At 39.5% G+C, this 21,021-nt stretch overlaps 1 protein-coding gene across 2 annotated transcripts in view; it reads left to right on the forward strand.

The window, feature by feature from the left end:
* The window catches only part of PHKA1 (phosphorylase kinase regulatory subunit alpha 1), a 158,602-nt gene that overhangs the window by 124,116 nt on the left and 13,465 nt on the right, over positions 1 to 21,021 (forward strand). For both annotated transcript variants that reach the window (XM_028101449.1, XM_028101450.1), the window contains exons 17-25: positions 602 to 680; positions 3,084 to 3,250; positions 5,761 to 5,937; positions 7,483 to 7,574; positions 8,110 to 8,249; positions 16,224 to 16,380; positions 16,843 to 16,922; positions 18,441 to 18,519; positions 18,653 to 18,782. In XM_028101449.1, coding sequence (XP_027957250.1) covers positions 602 to 680; positions 3,084 to 3,250; positions 5,761 to 5,937; positions 7,483 to 7,574; positions 8,110 to 8,249; positions 16,224 to 16,380; positions 16,843 to 16,922; positions 18,441 to 18,519; positions 18,653 to 18,782 — 1,101 coding nt within the window. The remainder of the gene's footprint in view (positions 1 to 601; positions 681 to 3,083; positions 3,251 to 5,760; positions 5,938 to 7,482; positions 7,575 to 8,109; positions 8,250 to 16,223; positions 16,381 to 16,842; positions 16,923 to 18,440; positions 18,520 to 18,652; positions 18,783 to 21,021) is intronic.

Raw genomic sequence — 21,021 nt, forward strand, 5'->3', positions numbered from 1 at the left:
AAGATGTAAGTACAGTGATCTTCATCACAGTGTTGCTTATAATACAAAAACAGTTTAAATGTCTGCTATGGAATCTTTTTTAGCTTTTACAAAGGATAAGTTAGAAAAAGTGGATCACAAAAGAGTATATATAGTATGATCCCCTGCACATGAAGTCAGGTAATTGTTAGCCTTCTTTATTTTGTATGCCTACACACACACACACACACACACACACACACACACACACACACACCAAGGCTTCTTACATGAGTTAATATATAAAATGTTTAACGCAGTGCTTAGCACCTAACATTAAACAAATGGTTGTTGTTATTGTCAGCTTTCAGTAACCATTAAGTATTCCGCCATCAGGCACTGTGCTAAGTGCTTATGATAAGATACTGTCTTTGAGGAACTCTGTTGGTAATCGCCCTTACCACTTGCCCATTCTATGGTGTTGTTGGCTCTCAGACCAATTGTTGAAATACAGGGTGGACAATGAGGAGCGTCTCATCTGTACCATTACCACCAGAAATGTTGGTTTGAAATAATTGAAATATTCCCCTTATTTCAAAGTTAAAACCACAAAAAATTGTTTTAAAATTCTCTTCATTTCAAGATGAAGACGGAACCAGCTTGAATTCAAGTATCCTAGCAGCACTCCGAAAAATGCAGGATGGCTACTTTGGTGGAGCAAGGTAAGTGACCTCTACACACTTTTTAGTGAAAATAAATGAAATTTGGAAGCTGGGTATAGTAATGGTAGACTTGTAATACCTTTCTCTAGGTCTTATTTATTTATTTATTTAAATTCAATTAGCCAATACATAGTACATCATTAGTTTGAGATGCAGTGTTCAACAATTCATCTGTTGCAAAGTATAGTCCCATTCTATTTAGAGGAACTCATTTTTGATAGTTTGAATCAAGGAATTTAATGTTATAGAGAAGGCTTGGAATGTTTCCCCACCATGTTCTTTGCCTAGACCTCATCAATTCAGTGGACCAGAAAACTTATTCTTTCAAAAGCAAAAAAGCTACTGAACTGTTCAATTCTGGCTGCTTTTCTTTTCTCTTTTCCCTAAGTTTTTATTTGAAAAATTTCAAGCTTACAGAAGTGCGCAAAAATGGTATTGAATGCCATATACCCTTCCTCAGGATTCACCTGTTGTTAACATCCGTTTCACTTGTACATTCTCTCTCCCTCCTCTTCCTTCCTCTCCTCTCACTCCTCCCTCCCTTCCCTTCTTCTCTATTCTCCTCCCTCTCTCACACATACATATGTGCAAATGTACACACACACACACACACACACACACACACACACTTTAATTGCTGAAGTATGAGATTAAGCAGAGACATCATGACAATTCAACTCTAAATACTTCAGTTTGTCTTATGAGGACAAGGGTATTCTCACACATAGCTACAATACAATCATCACACTCACAAAACTCAATATTGATACAGTACTATTATTACCTAATCTAGAGTCCATATTCACAGTTACCCAACTGTCCTAATAATGTTTTTTTCCCGTACCTTTTTTTTCCCATTCTAAGACCCAATCAAAGATCACACATTGGCATTTAGTTATTATATCTCCTTGATGTCTTTTAATCTAGAACAATTCCCCAGCCTTTTGTGAACCTTTCATGACAGTTTTCAGCACAGTTTTGAAGAAAGAATGTCAGTTATAATGCAGAATGTCTTTCAATTTGGTTAAAGTGGTATCTGGTAGGTTTCTCCATATCCTTTCTATGATAATCTTTAACTAGTCTTATATCTTCCATTGGTGAATCAGTTATTACTAATGGGGTTTTAAAGTGATGATTCTGTGTTTCTATCATCCTGTGCATATTTATTAGTTAGAATCCTTGTGTTAAAAAAAAAGAGAGAGAGAGCTTTCCGTTATCCCTTTTTATTTTGTAGTTTTAGTGTAGCATAGATTCATGGATTCTGATTTTATTCAATATGCTATGCTCCATTCCTGTCATTGTTTATTTCAGTGTTCAAATTACCCAAGGTTTGGCCTTTGGGAGCCCCTTCAAGCTGGCTTCTTTTTCTTTTTTGTACATCTGTTTTGAGTAATGGCCTTTATTGAGCCTGTCCACCAATTCTGCTTTGAGTGGGTTTTGTGCTTGAGCAGCGACCCACAGCTCACCCCACTGAAGGCAGAAGGACAGTTCCTCCAGTCTGCGAAGGGAAGTGGGAAGCGCATTACTCCTCTTCATGGAAAGGAGGACAATGTCCTTCCTTTGAGAAAACGACCAGGCTTAGTCCTTGCGCTAGCTCCTTTAGTTGATTGTGTCCTGGAAAACGTACAGGATGTTGGTGGCGGCCACAGCAGTAATGTTCTCCGCCAGGTGCCAGGCTGTGGTTCTTGAGAAAATCAGTACTACTGACTTTCCCTTTGGGTTTTGCGATTGGCTTTATACGTAGGAGAGGATAATGGCCTACAATCCTCTATAATTCATAAAATTTTCAAATATGATCTTTCAATTCCAAAATGATCTTTGAGTATTTTTTTCTAATGATGTGATGGATTTGTGATGATTTCTCTTCATTCTGTCCCAGCTTCTCTGCAGCCAATGGAGATTTTGGCCGGATATTTGACATAGTATATGGTGGTGAAAGAGAACAAAACTGATCTGCTGGTAGATTGTGAACCCATAATTTTAGTCTCTGTTAACACAGCACCCCAGCCTACACTACACCATGCCTGGAAGTGCTATAAAATTTCATATTTACAAAATTTATACTAATATATAAAAGCATTAGAAGTCCTCCAACCAAACATTCTAGGTATCCCTTTTCTTAATGAAATGTGGGTTGTTTTTTTTTTAAGATTTTATTTATTTATTTGACAGAGAGAGACACAGTGAGAGCGGGAACACAAGCAGGGGGAGTGGGAGAGGGAGAAGCAGGCTTCCTGCGGAGCAGGGATACTGATGTGGGGCTCGATCCCAGGACCCCGAGATCACGACCTGAGCCAAAGGCAGATGCTTAACGACTGAGCCACCCAGGCGCCCCCCTGAAATGTGTTGTTTTAAAAGGATTTCCTCTGATTTTCTGTTTTCTATTTGCCCTGTAATTGTCAGGATTCAAACAGGTAAATTGTCGGAGTTTTTGACAACATCTTGCTGCACACATTTGAGCTTCATGGATCCTCGACCTGAGGGTAAGCTGTACAGTGAAGATTATGATGATAACTACAATGAGCTGGAATCTGGTGACTGGATGAACGGCTATGATTCAACCCGTAATGGTAAGGGAGCTTCATAAAGGCAATGGCCTTGCTGGGCAAGAATACAAAGTAGTGTTAAGCATCCCCCTTAATATTTCTCACCGCCAGCAATCTCACCCCTATTTAATACAGCTAGACTTCTACTTTTGTTTGGCTTCACCTTTCATCCTTCTACTTACCTTTGGTTTCTGGTCTAATATCCACGTGGTGACTGGGGAGTATGGAGTCTATCTCTTACTAAGGTTAGGGAAGATTTCTGTCCTGTATATATATATGAAATGGCTGGTGATTTCAAAATGAGAGGAAGCAGTGGTGAGTGAGAGCTATTTAATCAAATATGTAGTAGGAGAACTGTACATATACGGTACTGCTTTTTGACATTGAAAAGCATAAAAATAAGAAACTCAGTTGGAGTGCTTTTTATATACAATGTTACCAGGGCCCATTAGAATCTCTGGGGAGGTCTACATAGTTTGAAAAAGCCTCTTCAAAGTACCTTTTGCTTTCATATTGCAAACTAGACAAATAAAGCACAACAAATCTAATCAGCTACTAGGAATACGAGGATGATATAGTGAGAAAGCATCGTGGGGGCATATGTTAAAAATGTCTGAGGAACACCCTAAAGTGTTAAAACACTAACCTAGGCAAGGCAAGAATTACATTGTTGGAATCCCAAAGAGAGAAGGGCCAATAGGAGCAAATTCTTCTAGCTATCTAAAATACGGTTTGCCTGCTTTCATTGTCTGGGTATTTGCCTGTTAGCCTATATCTTAAGGCAGCCAATTTCTTTATCTTAAGAGTGGTTAGAGAAAAGAATAAAAACAAATTGGCTTTCCTTAGTGAGGTAGCAAGCATTATCTCATATACAATAGACCAACACATTATCAGTCAGAGGATGATTTTCTTGTTTGGGCTCAGCATTTACTCACCTAAGTGCCATTTAATTCACTCTGCATTTGTTTTTGTGAGATCTAAAATAGTGAATTTCTTCACTGGAAAAATACTTTAAATACAAAGTTATTTCCTGCTATTAATAATTACCAAAGTCATGAGATCCATCTTGGCATAAACAAATATTTTGAAAAGCAGCCCAGAATAATCATATATTGAGGTTGTTTGCTATTCTATGGGTAGTTGTGACTTTCATCTGTAGCACTCATTCTCTTACTTTCTAAAATGTTATCTTTTTCATGATATATATTACTATATTTGATATCATGCATTCTAAGTCACTTTCTCCTCTCTGGTTTTACTCATCAGTGGTCTCAAAATGGCCATGTTTATTGCTTGCCATCCCTGCCATGCCAAGAACACGTCTCTCCCTATTCTTCATAATCCTCCACTCAAGTATCTATATTGTATTCAAGGTTATAATAATTTTCATTAGGATTTACTGAGAATGAGTTCCATTTTTACAGCTTTGCTAGTTTCCATTATTCACATCAGAACAGGAGCGCCTGGGCGGCTCAGTTGGTTAAATGTCTGCCTTTGGCTCAGGTCATGATCCTGGAGTCCCAGGATCAAACCCCACATCGGGCTCCCTGCTCAGCGGGGAGTCTTCTTCTCCCTCTGACCCACCCCCCTCTCATGTTCTCTCTCTCTAAGTAAATAAATTTTTTTAAAAATCACATCAAAACACAGAAAAACATCTGGAGAGATCACTGAAGATGATCAAAAAAGATGATACATAACTGACCTCACGGACTTTAATATTGATCCAAACACTGTGCTTTCCAACTATAAATGTTGCAAATGTTCATGTACAGTCTGAAATGTTAGGATCCATGAGGTATGTGTATGTCTTTTGTTTCCATTATCCATACTCAGAGATAATGTTATAGGAGGTATATGGGGGAAGGAGAGTCCCAGAGGATAGGGACCATGTCTGTCTTCTTCACCGCTGAAACCTCGGCACCTAGTACACCCCCTAGTACATAATGGGCAATAAATATTTGGTGAATGAATGAATACGGTGATGAAAAGGACAAATGTGTGGCCAGTAATCCTTTTGACACCAAGGCCACATGGAAATTGTTCTTCCCATTAGCAACTCTAGCTGCCATTTATGGGATTTGTCTGTTTTTAGCGAGGTTTTGTGTTGAGTGGAAGATTTTTGCCTTTGCTCACAAAAGTCTCCTCCTACCAGCGAGACTCCGAGGGCCTATTCCACTCCTCGACCGCCACTGCTGCCACCCCCACCCCCATCACATGCACATCCGCAGATTATGAAATCCTTGTTCCACCTGTCCTATAATAAGCTCATACTGCTTTCAAGGACCCTAATAGTGTGTCAGCAAAGTTGAAGAACAGGTAGGTCCTAGTAAAGGGCCATAGTTTCTAAATAGTAAAGCTACAAGATTGTACAGTGGTCACAACCCCCCCACCCCCCACCAATGACCTAAAACAACCTACTTCCGGTGCTGTGTTATGGGCACAGGAGCCAATCATTCTCTTTGGTGGGGCAGATTGTGAAGTAACTAAAATGTTCATTTTTTTTTCTCTTCCCCCTACCCCCACTAACCTTGCAGCACGCTGTGGTGATGAAGTTGCTCGTTATTTAGATCACCTTTTGGCACACACTGCTCCCCATCCCAAACTAGCCCCTACCTCACAGAAGGGAGGGCTAGATCGGTTCCGAGCTGCTGTGCAAACAACCTGCGATTTAATGTCCTTGGTGACCAAGGCCAAGGAGCTGCATGTACCGAGTGAGTAATGCCATGACTCACTGGAGTCAGGCACAGGATTGACGTGAAGCCCAGGATGGGGGTGGGACGTTCATTACAGTGCAAGCAGAGACTGTTTTTTCACTGCTTAATCCCCAGCAACTCAGACAGAAGGAACATATTAGGCACTTAGATATTTGTAAAGTTAATGAAGTGTGTATAGTTTTGCTGCTGATAGTGCCACGTAGCCCGGTTTAACCATTACATCGTGAGAAGCAGCAGAACAAGAGACCTGGAGCATTTTAACATCCGGGTTAAAATGATGGAAAAAGATGTTTCCTTTGGGAAAGTTACTCCTTTGGAAGCACTTTTCTTTAAAGAGAAAGCACTGTAAACTATTAAAAGTTAACCTTGCAACGAAGAGGGAGATCCTCTCCCTTGAGTAAGCCACATCTGGCTCCCTTAGGCCAGCTGTGCCATTTACAGTCAGTTGCTCCAGACAGCTTGTACCTGCCTTCGGTGGGTATTTGCAGTGGCGGATATCTTCTACTACACCCTGCTAGGAATAGCCATGGCTCCTAAGAGTATTCAGTGCCTCTATGGTAGCTGCATACGAAGGGACAGAAGGGCTCCTTGACCACACCGACAGGACCTAAATGGTAACATTTTACAGACAACGAGAATGATTGAGATGCATGTTCTTGCTGTCTAAAACTTTATTGACCATTACTAACCACAGATATTAAACATGAATCATTTAACATTTAGAACAGGGAAGAGCTCAGCGTATCCTTTGAGGATGGCTCCTTGACAAAGGGCTTATGTGAAGAAATCGGCTTTATTAAATTACACTTCTACATTGTGATTCAGGAAACTTGAACTTAATTCCCGGCTCTGCTACTTACTTGCCTGAACAGTTTTTTGAACTCTGTATCATTCTTTCTGTATCTATAAAATGGTGAAAGGGACCAGACAGTCTCTCCTTTAAGGTTATGGTAAGTATTTGGACTATAAATAAAAACATTAGGAATATCTCAAAGTAGGTCGGCCACTACATTTTTGATTCCCTACATAGGGTCATCCATTTATCTATTCTCAAGGAAACCCAACTGCTGACAGCCAGATATTTTCCCAGGGCAGTCCAGAAAATAGAAAACAGAATTGGGTTCTTTCTGTTATGTGTGGTGTTCTATCAAAGTATCAGGGATAGCACCATTGTGATGTTGATTACATCCATAGGCTTTAGTATCTTAAATGGCCATTTAATGCTACAGTTCTAGGCATTCCATTGAAAGTATGTTTGATGGAACAATCTTTAAATTATCTGATATTCATATTTCTTTTCTGTGATATTAGCAAGAAACGATAAATGCCTTACTCTTGTTCTATAGAGAACAACTCCTATGCAACTCCATTTTGAGGGCAACTGTGAATTTTTTTAATTTAAATTCAATTAGCCAACTGATAGCACATCATTAGTTTCAGGTGTAGTGTTCAATAAATTATCAGTTGCGTATAAATGTGAATTTTTTTTTTTTTAGTCTCCTAAGTTATCTAACCTTTCCCATAAATGTCAACCTCTTGCAGATGTTCACATGTATCTTCCTACAAAGATATTTCAGGCTTCCCGGACTTCATTCAACTTACTTGACTCACCTCATTGGCCACGAGAGGACCAGGTAAACTTGCACATGAGGTTTTTTTCTGTCAGCTATTCACAAAACTGCCATCTGTATGGCAAATAACAGAACTAGCCGTTATAGTTTCCGCTAGTAACTGGTGGTAGGCAAAATGCTACCCTGGTGAAGATATACTCCTTTTTAGTTCACTTTTTTCTTTTTTTTTTAATTTAAATTCAATTAATTAACATATAATATATTATTTGTTCCAGGGGTACAGGTCTGTGATTCATCAGTCTTATATAATACCCAGTGCTCATTACAACACATACCCTCCCCAATGTCCATCATCCAGTTACCCCATTCCCTCCACCCCCTTCCCCTCCAGCAACCTTTTCTAGCCAGGCTCTAAGAAAACTAAATTGCTACATCATTCATTTTGGAGGTTTCATTGTTTTGTTTTACTTCTCATCAAAATTTAGGGAATTGTTATAGAAAAGGTTTAGAGGTAAAAAGATCAACACTCTAGGGCATTATTTAAGTTGAGCACTTGTGGACTTATTTTTTTTTTTTTTTGTCCTTTCTCAAACTAAAGGTTCCCTCTGTTCGTGTAGAAATACATCTTCCCAGAGACCAGTCTGGGGAGGTGGATTTCAAAGCACTGGTTTTACAGTTGAAGGAGACCTCCAGCTTACAGGAGCAAGCTGATATCCTTTACATGCTGTATACTATGAAGTAAGTGATAAATATTCTCAGTCTCCTTTCATATTCACGTAGAGAGGAAGTAAAACATAGTAAATACAGCATAGCTTTGGAGTCTCATTGACCTGGATTTGAATTTCGCAGCCTACCCACTGTGTAGCCTTAAGCCTCGGTTGTTATCATTTATAAAATTTGGATTATACCTATACTCATAGAACTTGTAGAGATTAAACAAGATATAATATCTGCAAAGTCTCTAATACAATGCCTGGTACATAGTAGGTGACCAATAACTGCTAACTATTGTTATCATTATTATGGTTATTTATGGTTATTTCAAGCCTCTGTTACTTGGTAAAAATCCACAGATAAATAAATTCTTAACTCAAAAGAAGTGTGAACATGGAGGCTTACAGGAAACAATAAACTCGCATTTCTGAATATTTGCTATGTGTCCGGAACCCTGCTGGGTATTTATAACTCAAACTCAGTTACCTAAATTAAACTCTCTCCTATCCCTCGCTTCCCCCCAAATATAAACTGAACTTCCTCATTTATTCATGTAGTCGTCAACCTGAAGAGGCAGAATGGGCTCCCCTCCCCTAAATTTGGTTTGGATATTGAGACTGATGATGCCACCCATGTACCAAAAGAGTGTAAAATGTTTATTACTCACATAATGAGACTTCTGGGGAGAGTGGAACAAATTCCCAAGTTGGTCAAAAAAAAAAAAAGCATAAGTGAGCGGGGAAAGGAGTCTGCATTGGGGTTTTATTATGATTAGGAGGTGAGGCTGAGATAAAGGTTCTCACCAGCACCAAAGGAGGGAACGCTCGGATTTCCCTGGCACCGTGCCCAGGTGTAGGCCGGAAGGGAAAGAGGAGCGGTAGGACTTGGAAGCGGTCGGTAGTCAAACATTAAAAGTGGAGTCACATTCTGAAATTCTGCATCCTTGTGGTTGAAACCAACACCTGCCTAATCAGCAAGCTTCACCCCATGTCCAGTTAAGCACCAAGGCTATTCAGTTTTACCTCTAAATGTTTACCTTCTGCATCACTAGCATGGCTGCCTTCACTCACATCTTTGTCTCTCACCAGGACTATTGCTATGGCTTTCTAACAAGTCTTCCTATTTCTACCCTGTTCTCCTCAAGCCCAGCCTCCACAGAGGAGGGAAGTAACTTTTCTTTTTTACTTTCTAGGATAGAACGTAAATTTATACAAAAATAGAGAGACTAGCATAATGAACCCTCGGGGACCCATCACCCAGCCTGAACAATTATAAACACATGGTTAATCTTGTCACATCTATATTCTCGCTCTCTCCCAGAGTATTTTGAAAAAGAGACCAGACATCTTATCATTTCATTCCTGAATATTTCAGTATTATTTCTAAAAGTCAATGAGGCTCTTAAAACATAACCACAATGGGACTTCTGATTCCAGACAAGAGAGAATGAATGCATCTCTCCCTCTGTTCCTCCTGCTAAGTACAAGAGGACATTATTTATAAAACAAACATAACAAGGTGTTAAAAGGTGGAAAGAAGGCAGACTGGTTAAGGACCTCAGGATCTGAGGACTGACAAGGTGGTGATGTACCTGGGTTTTCTTTGTCGCCTCATATATCCTGTATCAGATGCTGGAGAAGCCAGCACCCTGAAAATGCCGATGGGCACAGATGACAGGAGCCCTCAGAAAAACCTGTTCCTTCTAGACAAAGGACCAGGAAAGGGCAGACTAGCAAGACCGACAACTTTTAGACAATAACCACTCCTACCATAGAAAAATCTGCAGCCCCGCCCCTGTCCACAAGGACTGAGTGCGAAGCCCAGACGTCCACTCTGGCCCTACTGTAACAAAGGAGGCACTGCTCCACCTTCCCCTACTGCCACGGTGGGGTCAAGGAAGACCAAGTAGGGATCTGGGACTTCCATGCCCTCTCATGCTGTAATGAAGTCCCCCGGGTCTGTCTGACTCCAGAGCCCATGCTGCTTCCATCAGATCGTGGTGGTTAACGAGTAAGTGACGAAGACAGCTGAAAAGCCCACCAGCCCCAGAATCAAATTTTTACACCATTCCATTGTATCAAAAGTAGCCCAAACATATTTTTAGCCATTTGGGGCCTCCCTCCTTTGCATACTCCTTGAAACCTACTCCACATCTGCCAATAAGAAGCAACTAAAATGGGGCCATGAATACCCCAAACCACTGCTACCATTCATTGCTCTCTAACTGAGAGAATCCCCACGGTGCTACTGGAAGACATCACCTAGACATGTAACTTCCTGTTCCCCTCTCCCCTGGGAGTTCCCTTGCACTCCATCCCTTCTGGATGGTAGAGCTGGTGCCCTAGATAAGCCTCTGGACAGTCTCCTGCTCTGAGGGACTTCCCTTCTCATACAACCCTAAGTGCCACCCAATAAGCCTTGTTATGTCCCACTGCCCAAAAAATGACATGACATGTCACCTCTGTTTCTTTCGTTCTTCCCTTAGGGTAAGGCACTCTATTCAACAAATACCTGTTGAGTGCTTATTATGTGCCAGGCACAAGGCTAAATACAAAATAATGAAGAGATAGAGAAGGTAAAAAATGAGATAAGGGGTAAGGACAGAATGAGTGTAGCTTGAATGAAAACTGAAGATTCAGTCAGGTAGCTGATATGAGCAAACAAAGGGAGTTGTACATGAGAAGCTCATACTTTCCCACCAATTCAGATGATCCAGGGTTGACTGCCAACTCTTCTGTTCCTAGCATGGATTTTCTTTATCTAATGCTGTATTACTAACTTCGCCATGACATCTGATTGAACCTGCAGTCTCCCTAAAACTAGTATTCCAGGTAATGTCAAACCACTTGGGCAGAGTGTATATGATGTGCTGCATGGGTTTTAATACACTTGGAATTCTGCCCAGTATGCCTCGTGGATTTAAGAGTAGAAGTTGGCAGGTGGAGTTTCCTATCTCTGTCAATTAGCATTCCTTCTGAGAATTGTCCGTTTATAACCTTTGTTTGTCTCTATTGAGTTATTTATATTTTTATTGATATTAGATATTACTATTTTATTATACTTGTTGCCGATATTTCATCCAACTAATTTGCTAACTATTTATATGCCTTTCTCTATGCAGAAGTTTAGTTTTTATACCATCAAATTTGTCAGTCTTTTCCTTTTTGGTTCTTGGGTTTTTTGTCATGCATCCCCTCCCAGAATTTAAAAAATATTTTAAATACCTTTAATAATTTTTAAAGAAATTTTTATGTCGGGACGCCTGAGTGGCTCAGTCAGTTAAGCATCTGTCTTCGGCTCAGGTCCTGGGATCAAGCCCTGCATTACAGAGGGCTCCCAGCTCAGCAGGGAGTCTGCTTCTCCCTCTCCCTCTGCCCCTCCCCCCCACTTGTGCTCTCTGTCTCTCTCTCTCCCTCCCTCTCTCTCTCTCTCAAATAAATAAATAAAATCTTTTTTAAAAAAGAAATTTTTATGTCTTTAATTCTACTTGGAATTTATATATGTCTTCTTACTCAGCATATCTAAACTCCAGTTCACTGTCTTTAGCAGAAACCTACTACTTCCTGACCATGTTCATAGTATCATCATTCTTTTAGTCACCCAGATTTGAAATTTTGTCATCATCTTCAACTCGTCCTCATCACCACCACCATTGGGAATTAGTGGCCAAATACATCCTCTGTGATCTGACTTTCAACCTTTATCTACTATTGCTCCCCCCTCACAATGTGAATACTTTCACCAAAATAGCCCACTGTTTATCATATCCAAAACACAGCCTACACATGACGACTTTCACACCTTGGCTCATGTTCTTCCCTCTGCCTGGACTAATCTCCTTTACCACACCCCATCTCTCCTTGTTGGAATTCTAGCTGTCCATCAAGGCCTACTTCATCTGTCATCTCCAAAAGGCTTTCTCTAATCTCTAGGAATGAAAAGGTTCATCCCTGATTGTGATCTCAACGCATGTCCTTTAATATTATTCATTTATCTATTTTTATTTTGACCATTTCAAACTTAGAGAATAGTTGTAAGAATAGTACAAAAAAATGTTATGGATATCCTTCATCCAGATTCCTCAGGTTTAATCCCCCACCATTCTCTCTGTCATCATCATCATCATCATCATCACATACATATGTTTTTCTGAATCATTTGAGAGTAAGTGGCAGACCTGATCCCCTTCTACCCCTCAGTATTTGAGTGTGTATTGTGTATTTCCTAAAGACTAGGAATTCTCTTACATAAGCACAGTACATTTGCGAAAATCCGAAAATTAGGGGCACCTGGGTGGTACAGTTGTTTGAGTGTCCAACTCTTGATTTCAGCTCAGGTCATGATCTCAGGGTCCTGAGATGGAGCCCCACCCTGGGCTCCCTGCTCAGCACAGAGTCTTGAGATTCTCTCTCTCCCTCTGCCCCTCCCCCCACTCATGCACACACTCTAAATAAATAAATAAATAAATAAATAAATAAATAAATAAATAAATGGAATCTTTTTTTAAAAAAAAGAAAATTAATGTTAAAACAATACTATTATCAGGATACCTGGGTGGCTCAGTCGGTTAAGCATCTGCCTTTGGCTCAGGTCATGATCCCAGGGTCCTGGGATCAAGTCCCGTGGGGGGGGGGGTCCCTGCTCAGTGGGGAGTCTGCTTATCCCTCTGTCTGCTGCTCCCCCTGCTTGTGTTCTCTCTCTCTGACAAATAAATAAATAAAATCTTTAAAAAAAAAACAATGCTATTATCTAATCTACGGAGTGTATTTGCCAGTTGTCCCAGTAATGTCTTTCAGCGAAAGAAAATCTAAATTACGCATTTCATTCAATTCTCGTGTGTCCCCAGTCCCCTTTAATCTGGAACGGTTCTTGAGCCTTTATTTTTCATGTTATTGGCATTTGTGAAGCATACAGATGAATTATTTTTACAGAATGTCCCTAAATTTTGGTTCAGTTGGTGTTTTCTCATAATTAAATTCAGGTTATGCATTTTTGGCAGGAATACCACTGAAGTCATGCTGAGTTCTTCTCAGTGTGTCATATCAAGAGGGCACATAATGTTGATGAGCCCCATTGCTGGTTTTATCACTTGGTTAAGGTAGTATTTTCCACATTCCTCCACTCTAAAGTTTTTGGGTTGCACTTTGTAATTGAAAAGTATCTTGTGGAGATATACTTTGAAACTAAATGTCCTGTTACTCTTCAAACTTGCATTCACTGTTTTTTTTAATCCATTGTTGGCTCTTCCTATGGTACTTTTTATTTTGTGTTTTTAAAAATATATTTAATGTATTAAATTCATATTTATTTTTAATACATTAAGTATATTAAATACATTATATATAGTATATACTTACTATAATTTAATATATTGAATAGATAATATATCATCATGACTCAAACTTTTTAAAGTACAAAAGGATACAGGGAAAGGATAAAAAGTCTTTCTCCCACCTCTGGTCCCCAGATACCTGGTTTCCCAACTCACAGGCAATCAGTGTTATTGGTTTTTTGCATATCCATCCAGGAACAATTTATGCATATGTAGGTAAATAAAGCATATATGTGTATAATTTTACACCTGTTTCACCAAATGGAAGCATAGTATATACACTGTTCTGTACCTTGCTTTTTTTTTCACTAAAACTATCTATCTTGAAATTCATTACATATATATTCCATTTATCTATGACTGCTTAACAAAGAACCCAAAAACTCAGTGGCTTAAGATAATAAAAGCAAAAAGTATTTAAATTATCTGTCACAGTTCTGGAGCTTGTCCAAGCTCAGCTAGGCAGTTCTCACTTGGGATCTCTTCAGTTGTGGTCCGACAGCGTCAGGGGCTGAAGTCACCATGAGGTTGTCCACTCATATATCTAGGGGTTCATACCAGTTGTTGACTGGCATCTGACCTGGGGCTGTCACCCAGAACACCTACAAATGACCTCCCCCATGTGTCTCTCTACTTCGTCACAGCCTGATGTCTAGGTTCCAAGAGTATGTGCCCCATCAAAGGACCAAGTGGAAGATGCCTTAATGTTTATGACCTAGCCTGAGAAATCACACAGCCGCACTTTCAACTTAGTCACAAGCATGCCTGGGTTGAAGGGGAGAGAACGCAGACCCACCCTCTTCACGGGAGGACTGTAAAAGTCACCCTGAAAGAGGAGCGTGTTAGATGGAACATTATTTGATTCAGGTTAAAACATACAATCTGTCACAATCTAGATCTACATCGTATTTTCTTAATAGTTGCATAGCATTCCATTGTTTGAACATACCATAATTTAACCAGTCTCCTATTGAGGGACATTTGGGTTGTTTCCCATCATTCACTATCACAAACAATGCTATAGCAAATAACTTCACAGCATATATCATTTCTCATGTGTGGAGATATGCCAGAATTAAAATTCCTAGATCAAAGAATATAGAGATTTTTAATATTAATATATTTTTTCCAAATAGCTCTCCAGAGAGATTGTCCCAATTTTCATTCCCACCAGCAAGATATCAAGAGTACCTATTTTCCCAAAACTTTACCAATGCAGTGTTATCAAATTTGGGGATTTTTGACAACATGATAGATTTTAAAAAGTGTTATCTTGGTTCTAGTGTTAATTTTAATTTTTCTTACTATGCATGAGATCAAACACCTTTTCCTGTATTTAAAATTCATCAGTATTGGGGCACCTGGATGGCTCAGTCGGTTAAGCATCTGCCTTCAGCTCAGGTGATGATCTCAGGGTCCTGGGATTCAGCCTCAAGTCAGGCTCGCTACTCAAAGGGGAGCCTGCTTCTCCCTCTCCCTCTGCCATTTCCTCCCGCTCGTGCGCTCTCTCTCTCTCTTTATCTCTTTTTCAAATAAATAAATAAAATCTTTTAAAAAAATAAAAAATAAATCCATCAGTATTTGGCCATATTTTCTTTTGTGTCTTTTGTTTCTTTTATTAATTTTCTATATCTGTTGCAGTTCTTTCTTTCCCTCTTTCTTTCTTTCTTTGAGAGAGAGAGCATGAGCGGGGTGAGGGACAGAGGGAGAGGGAGAGAGAATGAGGAGACTCCCACTGAGCGTGGAGCCCAACACGGGGCTCAATCTCATGACCCAGAGATCATGACCTGAGCTGAAATCAAGAGTTGGACATTTAACCAACTGAGCCACCCAGGCACCTCTGTTGAAGTTCTTTATATATTAGGGAAATTGGCCTATGAATTGCAAATATTTTTCTGTTTGTAATTTGTCCTATGACTTTGCTTACAGTGGTTTTCTGCAATATGAATTTTGTTGTTTTTATGTATATAAATGCATCACTGTTTCTTCTATGGCTTCTTGTGCATAGGTTATAGTTAAACAGTCCTCTTGCCACCAGTTATAAAGTAGTCCTCCCATATTTTTTCTCATACCTTTACATTTAAATCTTTGATATATCTGGAATTCTGATGTTCAGTGTAAGGTATGAATCCAACTTCTTTTTCAGATGGCTACTTGATTGTCTTAACGTTGTTTAATAAATAATCTGCCTTCATCATAAATTAAATTCTCAGTTTCGTAGCACTTTACATGTATTTTATGATACTTCATGGTTGACTTGTGTTATAGTAATCTGGACAACAATAATGTATATGCATCCTTTACAAATAAGCACACATCCTTTCCTTTTATCTCTCTTAGTTTCCTAAGTGTAGCATACTTTCTGAACTTTCAATAGTTAAGTCTTTGACTTTATTTTCAGCTATGTTGAAGCCTGTGAAGAGAGTAAAAGAATGCATTTTGTCAAAGCACAGCTGAAACTAAGACTTGTTCTTGCCTAGGTATTGTATTTGGGTTTCAGGGCCAACTACTAATCATGGATTTACAAGGATTCTTGGTAAAAATACATTTATTTCCTAATGAGAGAGACCTATCAAAAACAGTCACATCCATTATAACACTGAAACAAATGATTGTTGCCAGCAGCTTTACTTATAATTAACATAGGCCCCTCTTTAACATTCCAGAGGACCAGACTGGGACACTGAATTATATGATGAAGGGGGTAGTTCAGTCCGAGAGCTGCTTACTGAATTGTATGGCAAAGTTGGAGAAATTCGTCACTGGGGCCTGATCCGATACATCTCTGGAATCTTAAGGAAGAAGGTGGAAGCGCTTGATGAGGTACTATAAATTCTTCTTGAATTTATACCAAATCTAAATGGAGGTGCTTTTTAAAAATTGGTTTCCATAATTGGTTTTTAAGGCAACCACAGCATCTAAACATTTGAGATGTTGTCTTTCCCACATAAAGTTCCTGATATTCAATTAGTTTTTCGTTTGTGAATGTCAAGTATACAGTACTGAAGTTTATAAATGATAAGATGTTATAAACGATAGGAATTCTACAGCTCAAGAATGAATTTGCAGTAGGCTAAAAGTTCTTACCTCTTAGGAGATAAAGATACCTCATTGTTTCTTCTTAAAAATCTCTTTTTTCTGAACTACATGGTATTTCCTGAGAAAGAGGGTTTGGTGTGTCAATAAATTAAGGGGAAGCAAAGGTCTGTGGGCTGAAAAGAATAACTGTCATGGAAAGCTGAGGTGTTATGGGAAGGATAATGCTGTTATGCTATCTCTTCTTAGGCCTGCACAGCTCTTCTCTCCCACCAGAAACATTTGACAGTGGGACTCCCTCCAGAACCTCGAGAGAAGACCATCTCTGCGTGAGTATGGTTTTTGGTTGGGTTTGATCAAGCTTCTCTGAGCCTTTCAGGAGCTGTGTGGACTGACCACAGTTCTCTTACCCTAATCTGTCACTGGATGATAATGGCCTACATGTGTGGGCTTCTGTCAGAGACACTTGGCATGAGAATGTTGATAATGACAGGGCATGAGTAAATGAAAGAGTAGATCCACAAGAAGTAGTACACAAATGTAGTTTGCTTTTTACGGGTTTTTGTGGTGGTGGTGGTGGTGGTGGTGGTGGTGGTGGTGGTGGTGGTGGTGATGGTTTTTGTTTTTGTGCTTGTTTTTTACTTACTGGCTTTCCCAAACCTCACATCCAAAAGCAGTCCAAAACAGGGCGGGCAACTAGAATTAGCACCCACAAAAAATCTGCTATACTCTAGACTTTCTTCCAGGCCTCTCTCTTTGGCTTTTAGATGGCTGTTTGCTCCCTATGTCTCTTCACATTTCCTCCCTCTATATGTGTCTTTGTGTCCAAATTTCCCAAATTTTTATGTAAGAACACTAGGCATAAAGGTTTAGGGCCCACAATGACCTTACTCTAACTTAATTACCTCTGTAAAAACCTCATCTCCAAATGCGGTCACACTCTGAGGGACTCTGGGCTAGGATTTCAATATATGGACTTTGACAGGACATAATTCAACCCATAGTGCCTTACTGTGAGCAAACAGAACTTTTTTATCACAAATCAGATCAATTTTTGCCACTACTGTGGCAATCCAAAAGAAGATGGCATTGTCCATGCCCCATTCCTCCAGAGTGCTTAGTATCAACAGGAGAGTCAGAAGTATGGGAAGAGGTAGGCATACCCCTGTGTGTGTGTGTGTGTGTGTGTGTGTGTGTGTGTGTGTGTCTGTAAACTGATGAAACTAGAAAATCAATGTAACTAAGGTGTGATCATAAAGTAATAAAATGGTTTCCAGAAGGCACAGCTTAAATTAAGTTTATTACTTTCTGGCCGTAATAGTTACTTGTCATATGTTAAGAATTAACCATGAAAGGGTGCCTGGGTGGCTCAGTTGGTTAAGTGACTGCCTTCGGCTCAGGTCATGATCCTGGAGTCCCAGGATTGAGTCCCGCATCGGGCTCCCTGCTCAGCAGGGAGTCTGCTTCTCCCTCTGATCTTCCTCCCTCTCATGCTCTCTCTCTACCATTCTCTCTCTCTCAATAAATAAATAAATAAAATTTTTTTAAAAAAGAATTAACCATGAAAGACTGATCTGGAAGGACCTCAGGGGGTGAGTTTTAAAAAGAAGTTTGAAGGAGAAGGGCAATCCAGCTTTAGAGAGGAGAGGGTAGAGCTCTCTGGAGTTGATATAGGCCAAAGTGGTGTGGGGAGGCAATGAACTTTAAAGACTGAAAGAACGAAATGCTACCAGCTATGATGAGACATTGAAGTGGTGACTTGGAGCTGGGAGATTTTTTATATTCTCCGTGTATTTAAGCTTAAATAGTCACAGAATTTTGTCTTTCTTCGTGGTCTTCTCCCTCAGACCTCTGCCCTATGAACTCCTCACTCAGCTGATAGATGAGGCCAGTGAAGGGGACATGAGCATCTCGATCCTTACACAGGTGAGCAGAATTATGATGTCTAAAATAGTGATTGATATTTTTGTTTTCAATTGATCTGGCAGTTTCCAAAGCCTACCAGGTAGGCTTTGTGAGACCTGAACCATATTTGTCTCTATATTCATTCCATGCACAGGAAATAATGGTATATCTAGCCATGTATATGCGAACTCAGCCTGGTCTCTTTGCTGAAATGTTTCGACTTCGAATTGGTCTAATCATACAAGTTATGGCAACAGAACTGGCCCACTCCCTTCGATGCTCAGGTACTCCTTTTAGTAACTGTTTTGGGCAGAATTCACTTTTAATGTAGGGCTATTGAGTTTTGGATCGGGAGGGAAAGAAAGAGAAAACATTTTATCAGTAGCTCAGAAGCTGCGTACAGTCAACCTCTATTTATACAAATGACGAGACTGGTGTTATGACAGATTTATATATTCATTCTGCAACTTCACAATTCCGCCTCTTGGGGGCTCTGCACTCCAAATTACATGCCTTCCAACTCCTAGCGTGAGCCTAAGTGCGCATCGAATTTGAGTGGGACAGACTGGGTTTCATTCTGACTCAAGCAGTGAAGCTTCTTTTTTTTTTAAAGATTTTATTTATTTATCTGTCAGAGAGAAAGAAAGAGAGCACAAGCAGGGGGAGCGGCAGGCAGAGGGAGAAGGAGAAGCAAGATTCCCGCTGAGCAAGGAGCCCAATGCAAGGCTTGATCCCAGGACCCTGGGATCATGGCCAGAGCCGAAGGCAGCCGCTTAACCCACTGAGCCACCCAGGTGCCCTGGCAGTGCAGCCTCTTGACCCCAGATTAAGTCGCCACATCAGTTTGATCATACTGTCAGTATTCTGTCTAGTCAACAACAGGATCGAATAAAGGAACACCCTATTTCTATTGATATTTACCTGACAGGACTCTCTTTGAAATTAACTGTAGGTGTTTTTGGCAAGGTAACAGGTTTAGTTGGAAGAAAAGCGGGGGCCTGTGGAAGCTGCAGCACAAAATTGTATAAAGTGTGAGGGAGGGAAAGGGACCCCCGTGGCGTGACTGTTTTTCTCCATTGGTATTTGTTTAATTTCAATAAGAATGGTAAAATAATAGAGATAGAGATTGCATACAAAAATGAAATTAGAGTTGCAAAACTCAATTTTAGCCATTATTTCTGTTACCTTTCCCTGAAAGGCTTTTAACTGAGCTATTAACAAGTAGCTAAATTTATTGGCTTGAGTCTAACCTGAATTACATAAGATAATTTATATTAAAATAACCCTTTGAAGGAAGAGAGCGAATGATTATTTTCTCCCTACCATATGTCAGATTCTGTGCTTTTTTGCTTTATATTTACAAACATTATCTCATTTAATCCTTATGACCACCCTCTGGAGAAGATATTTTTGTTCCACTTTTAAATAAGTCATCTGAATCTCAGAGAGATTAAATAACTTGCCTAAAGTTACATAGTAACTTTACTTGCCTAGTAAATAGTACAATTTGAGTCCAAGTCTGCCTGATTCCAAATGATTTCCAGTTTAGCACATTGTTATGGATTACATGTATTGCATTATACACACACACACACACACACACACACACACACACACACACGTCTGTATATACACATATATATATATTCTCTAGCTATGGTATGCAGGGATGTTTTATTAGGGTCCAATATTTAATAATAAACCTCAACAAGGAAAAAAAAAACCCAGACATTCTTCACTTTCCTTTAATTGCCTATTACTGATCTTTTTTCCCCTGTGGATTCATCAAAACCAAGGCTCTTTACTTCTCATACAATAAAGTCAAGATCCCTGGGTCTGATATTCAAAACCTCAACAACTCTACCTCCTATTTTCACAGTATTTCCCACTAATTTTATCAGTCACCATCCTTGGAGATTGATTTCTCCTCTGATTTCCAAAGCGTTTATTGTCTATACTTCTCATTTGGTACTTAGTACTGACATGTTTTATTATTGTTTATCTTGTTTACATGTGTAATCTCTCCCAAATAGCTGTTCAGCTTCTCAAGGTCAAGTACATGTCATAACTGTTTGTTACTAACATTGTTTAAAGTTATGACCTACATGTAGTAAGCTCTTAATAACTGTGATTATTTTTTATCTTTTTCAAGTTTTTATTTAAATTCCAGTTGGTTAACATCCAGTGTAATATTAGTTTCAGGTCTAGAATTTAGTGGTTCATCACTTATATACCACACCCAGTGCTCATCACTACAAGTGTACTCCTTAATATCCATCACCCACTTAACCCATCCTTAGTAACCCTCAGTTTGTTCTTTATAGTTTAGAGTCTATTTTCTCTCTCTTTTTCCCCCGTGTTCATCTGTTTTGTTTCTTAAATTCCACATATGAGTGAAATCATATGGTATTTGTCTTTCTCTGACTTATTTCACTTAGCAGAATACTCCCTGGCTCTATCCACATCATTGCAAATGTCAAGATTTCATTCTTTTTGATGGCTGAGTAATATTCCATTATATAT

The sequence above is a fragment of the Eumetopias jubatus genome, unplaced genomic scaffold, assembly GCF_037043125.1.
Source record: "Eumetopias jubatus isolate StellerSeaLion01/CBP00866 unplaced genomic scaffold, mEumJub1_p1.0 scaffold_11, whole genome shotgun sequence".
NCBI lineage: Eukaryota > Metazoa > Chordata > Mammalia > Carnivora > Otariidae > Eumetopias > Eumetopias jubatus.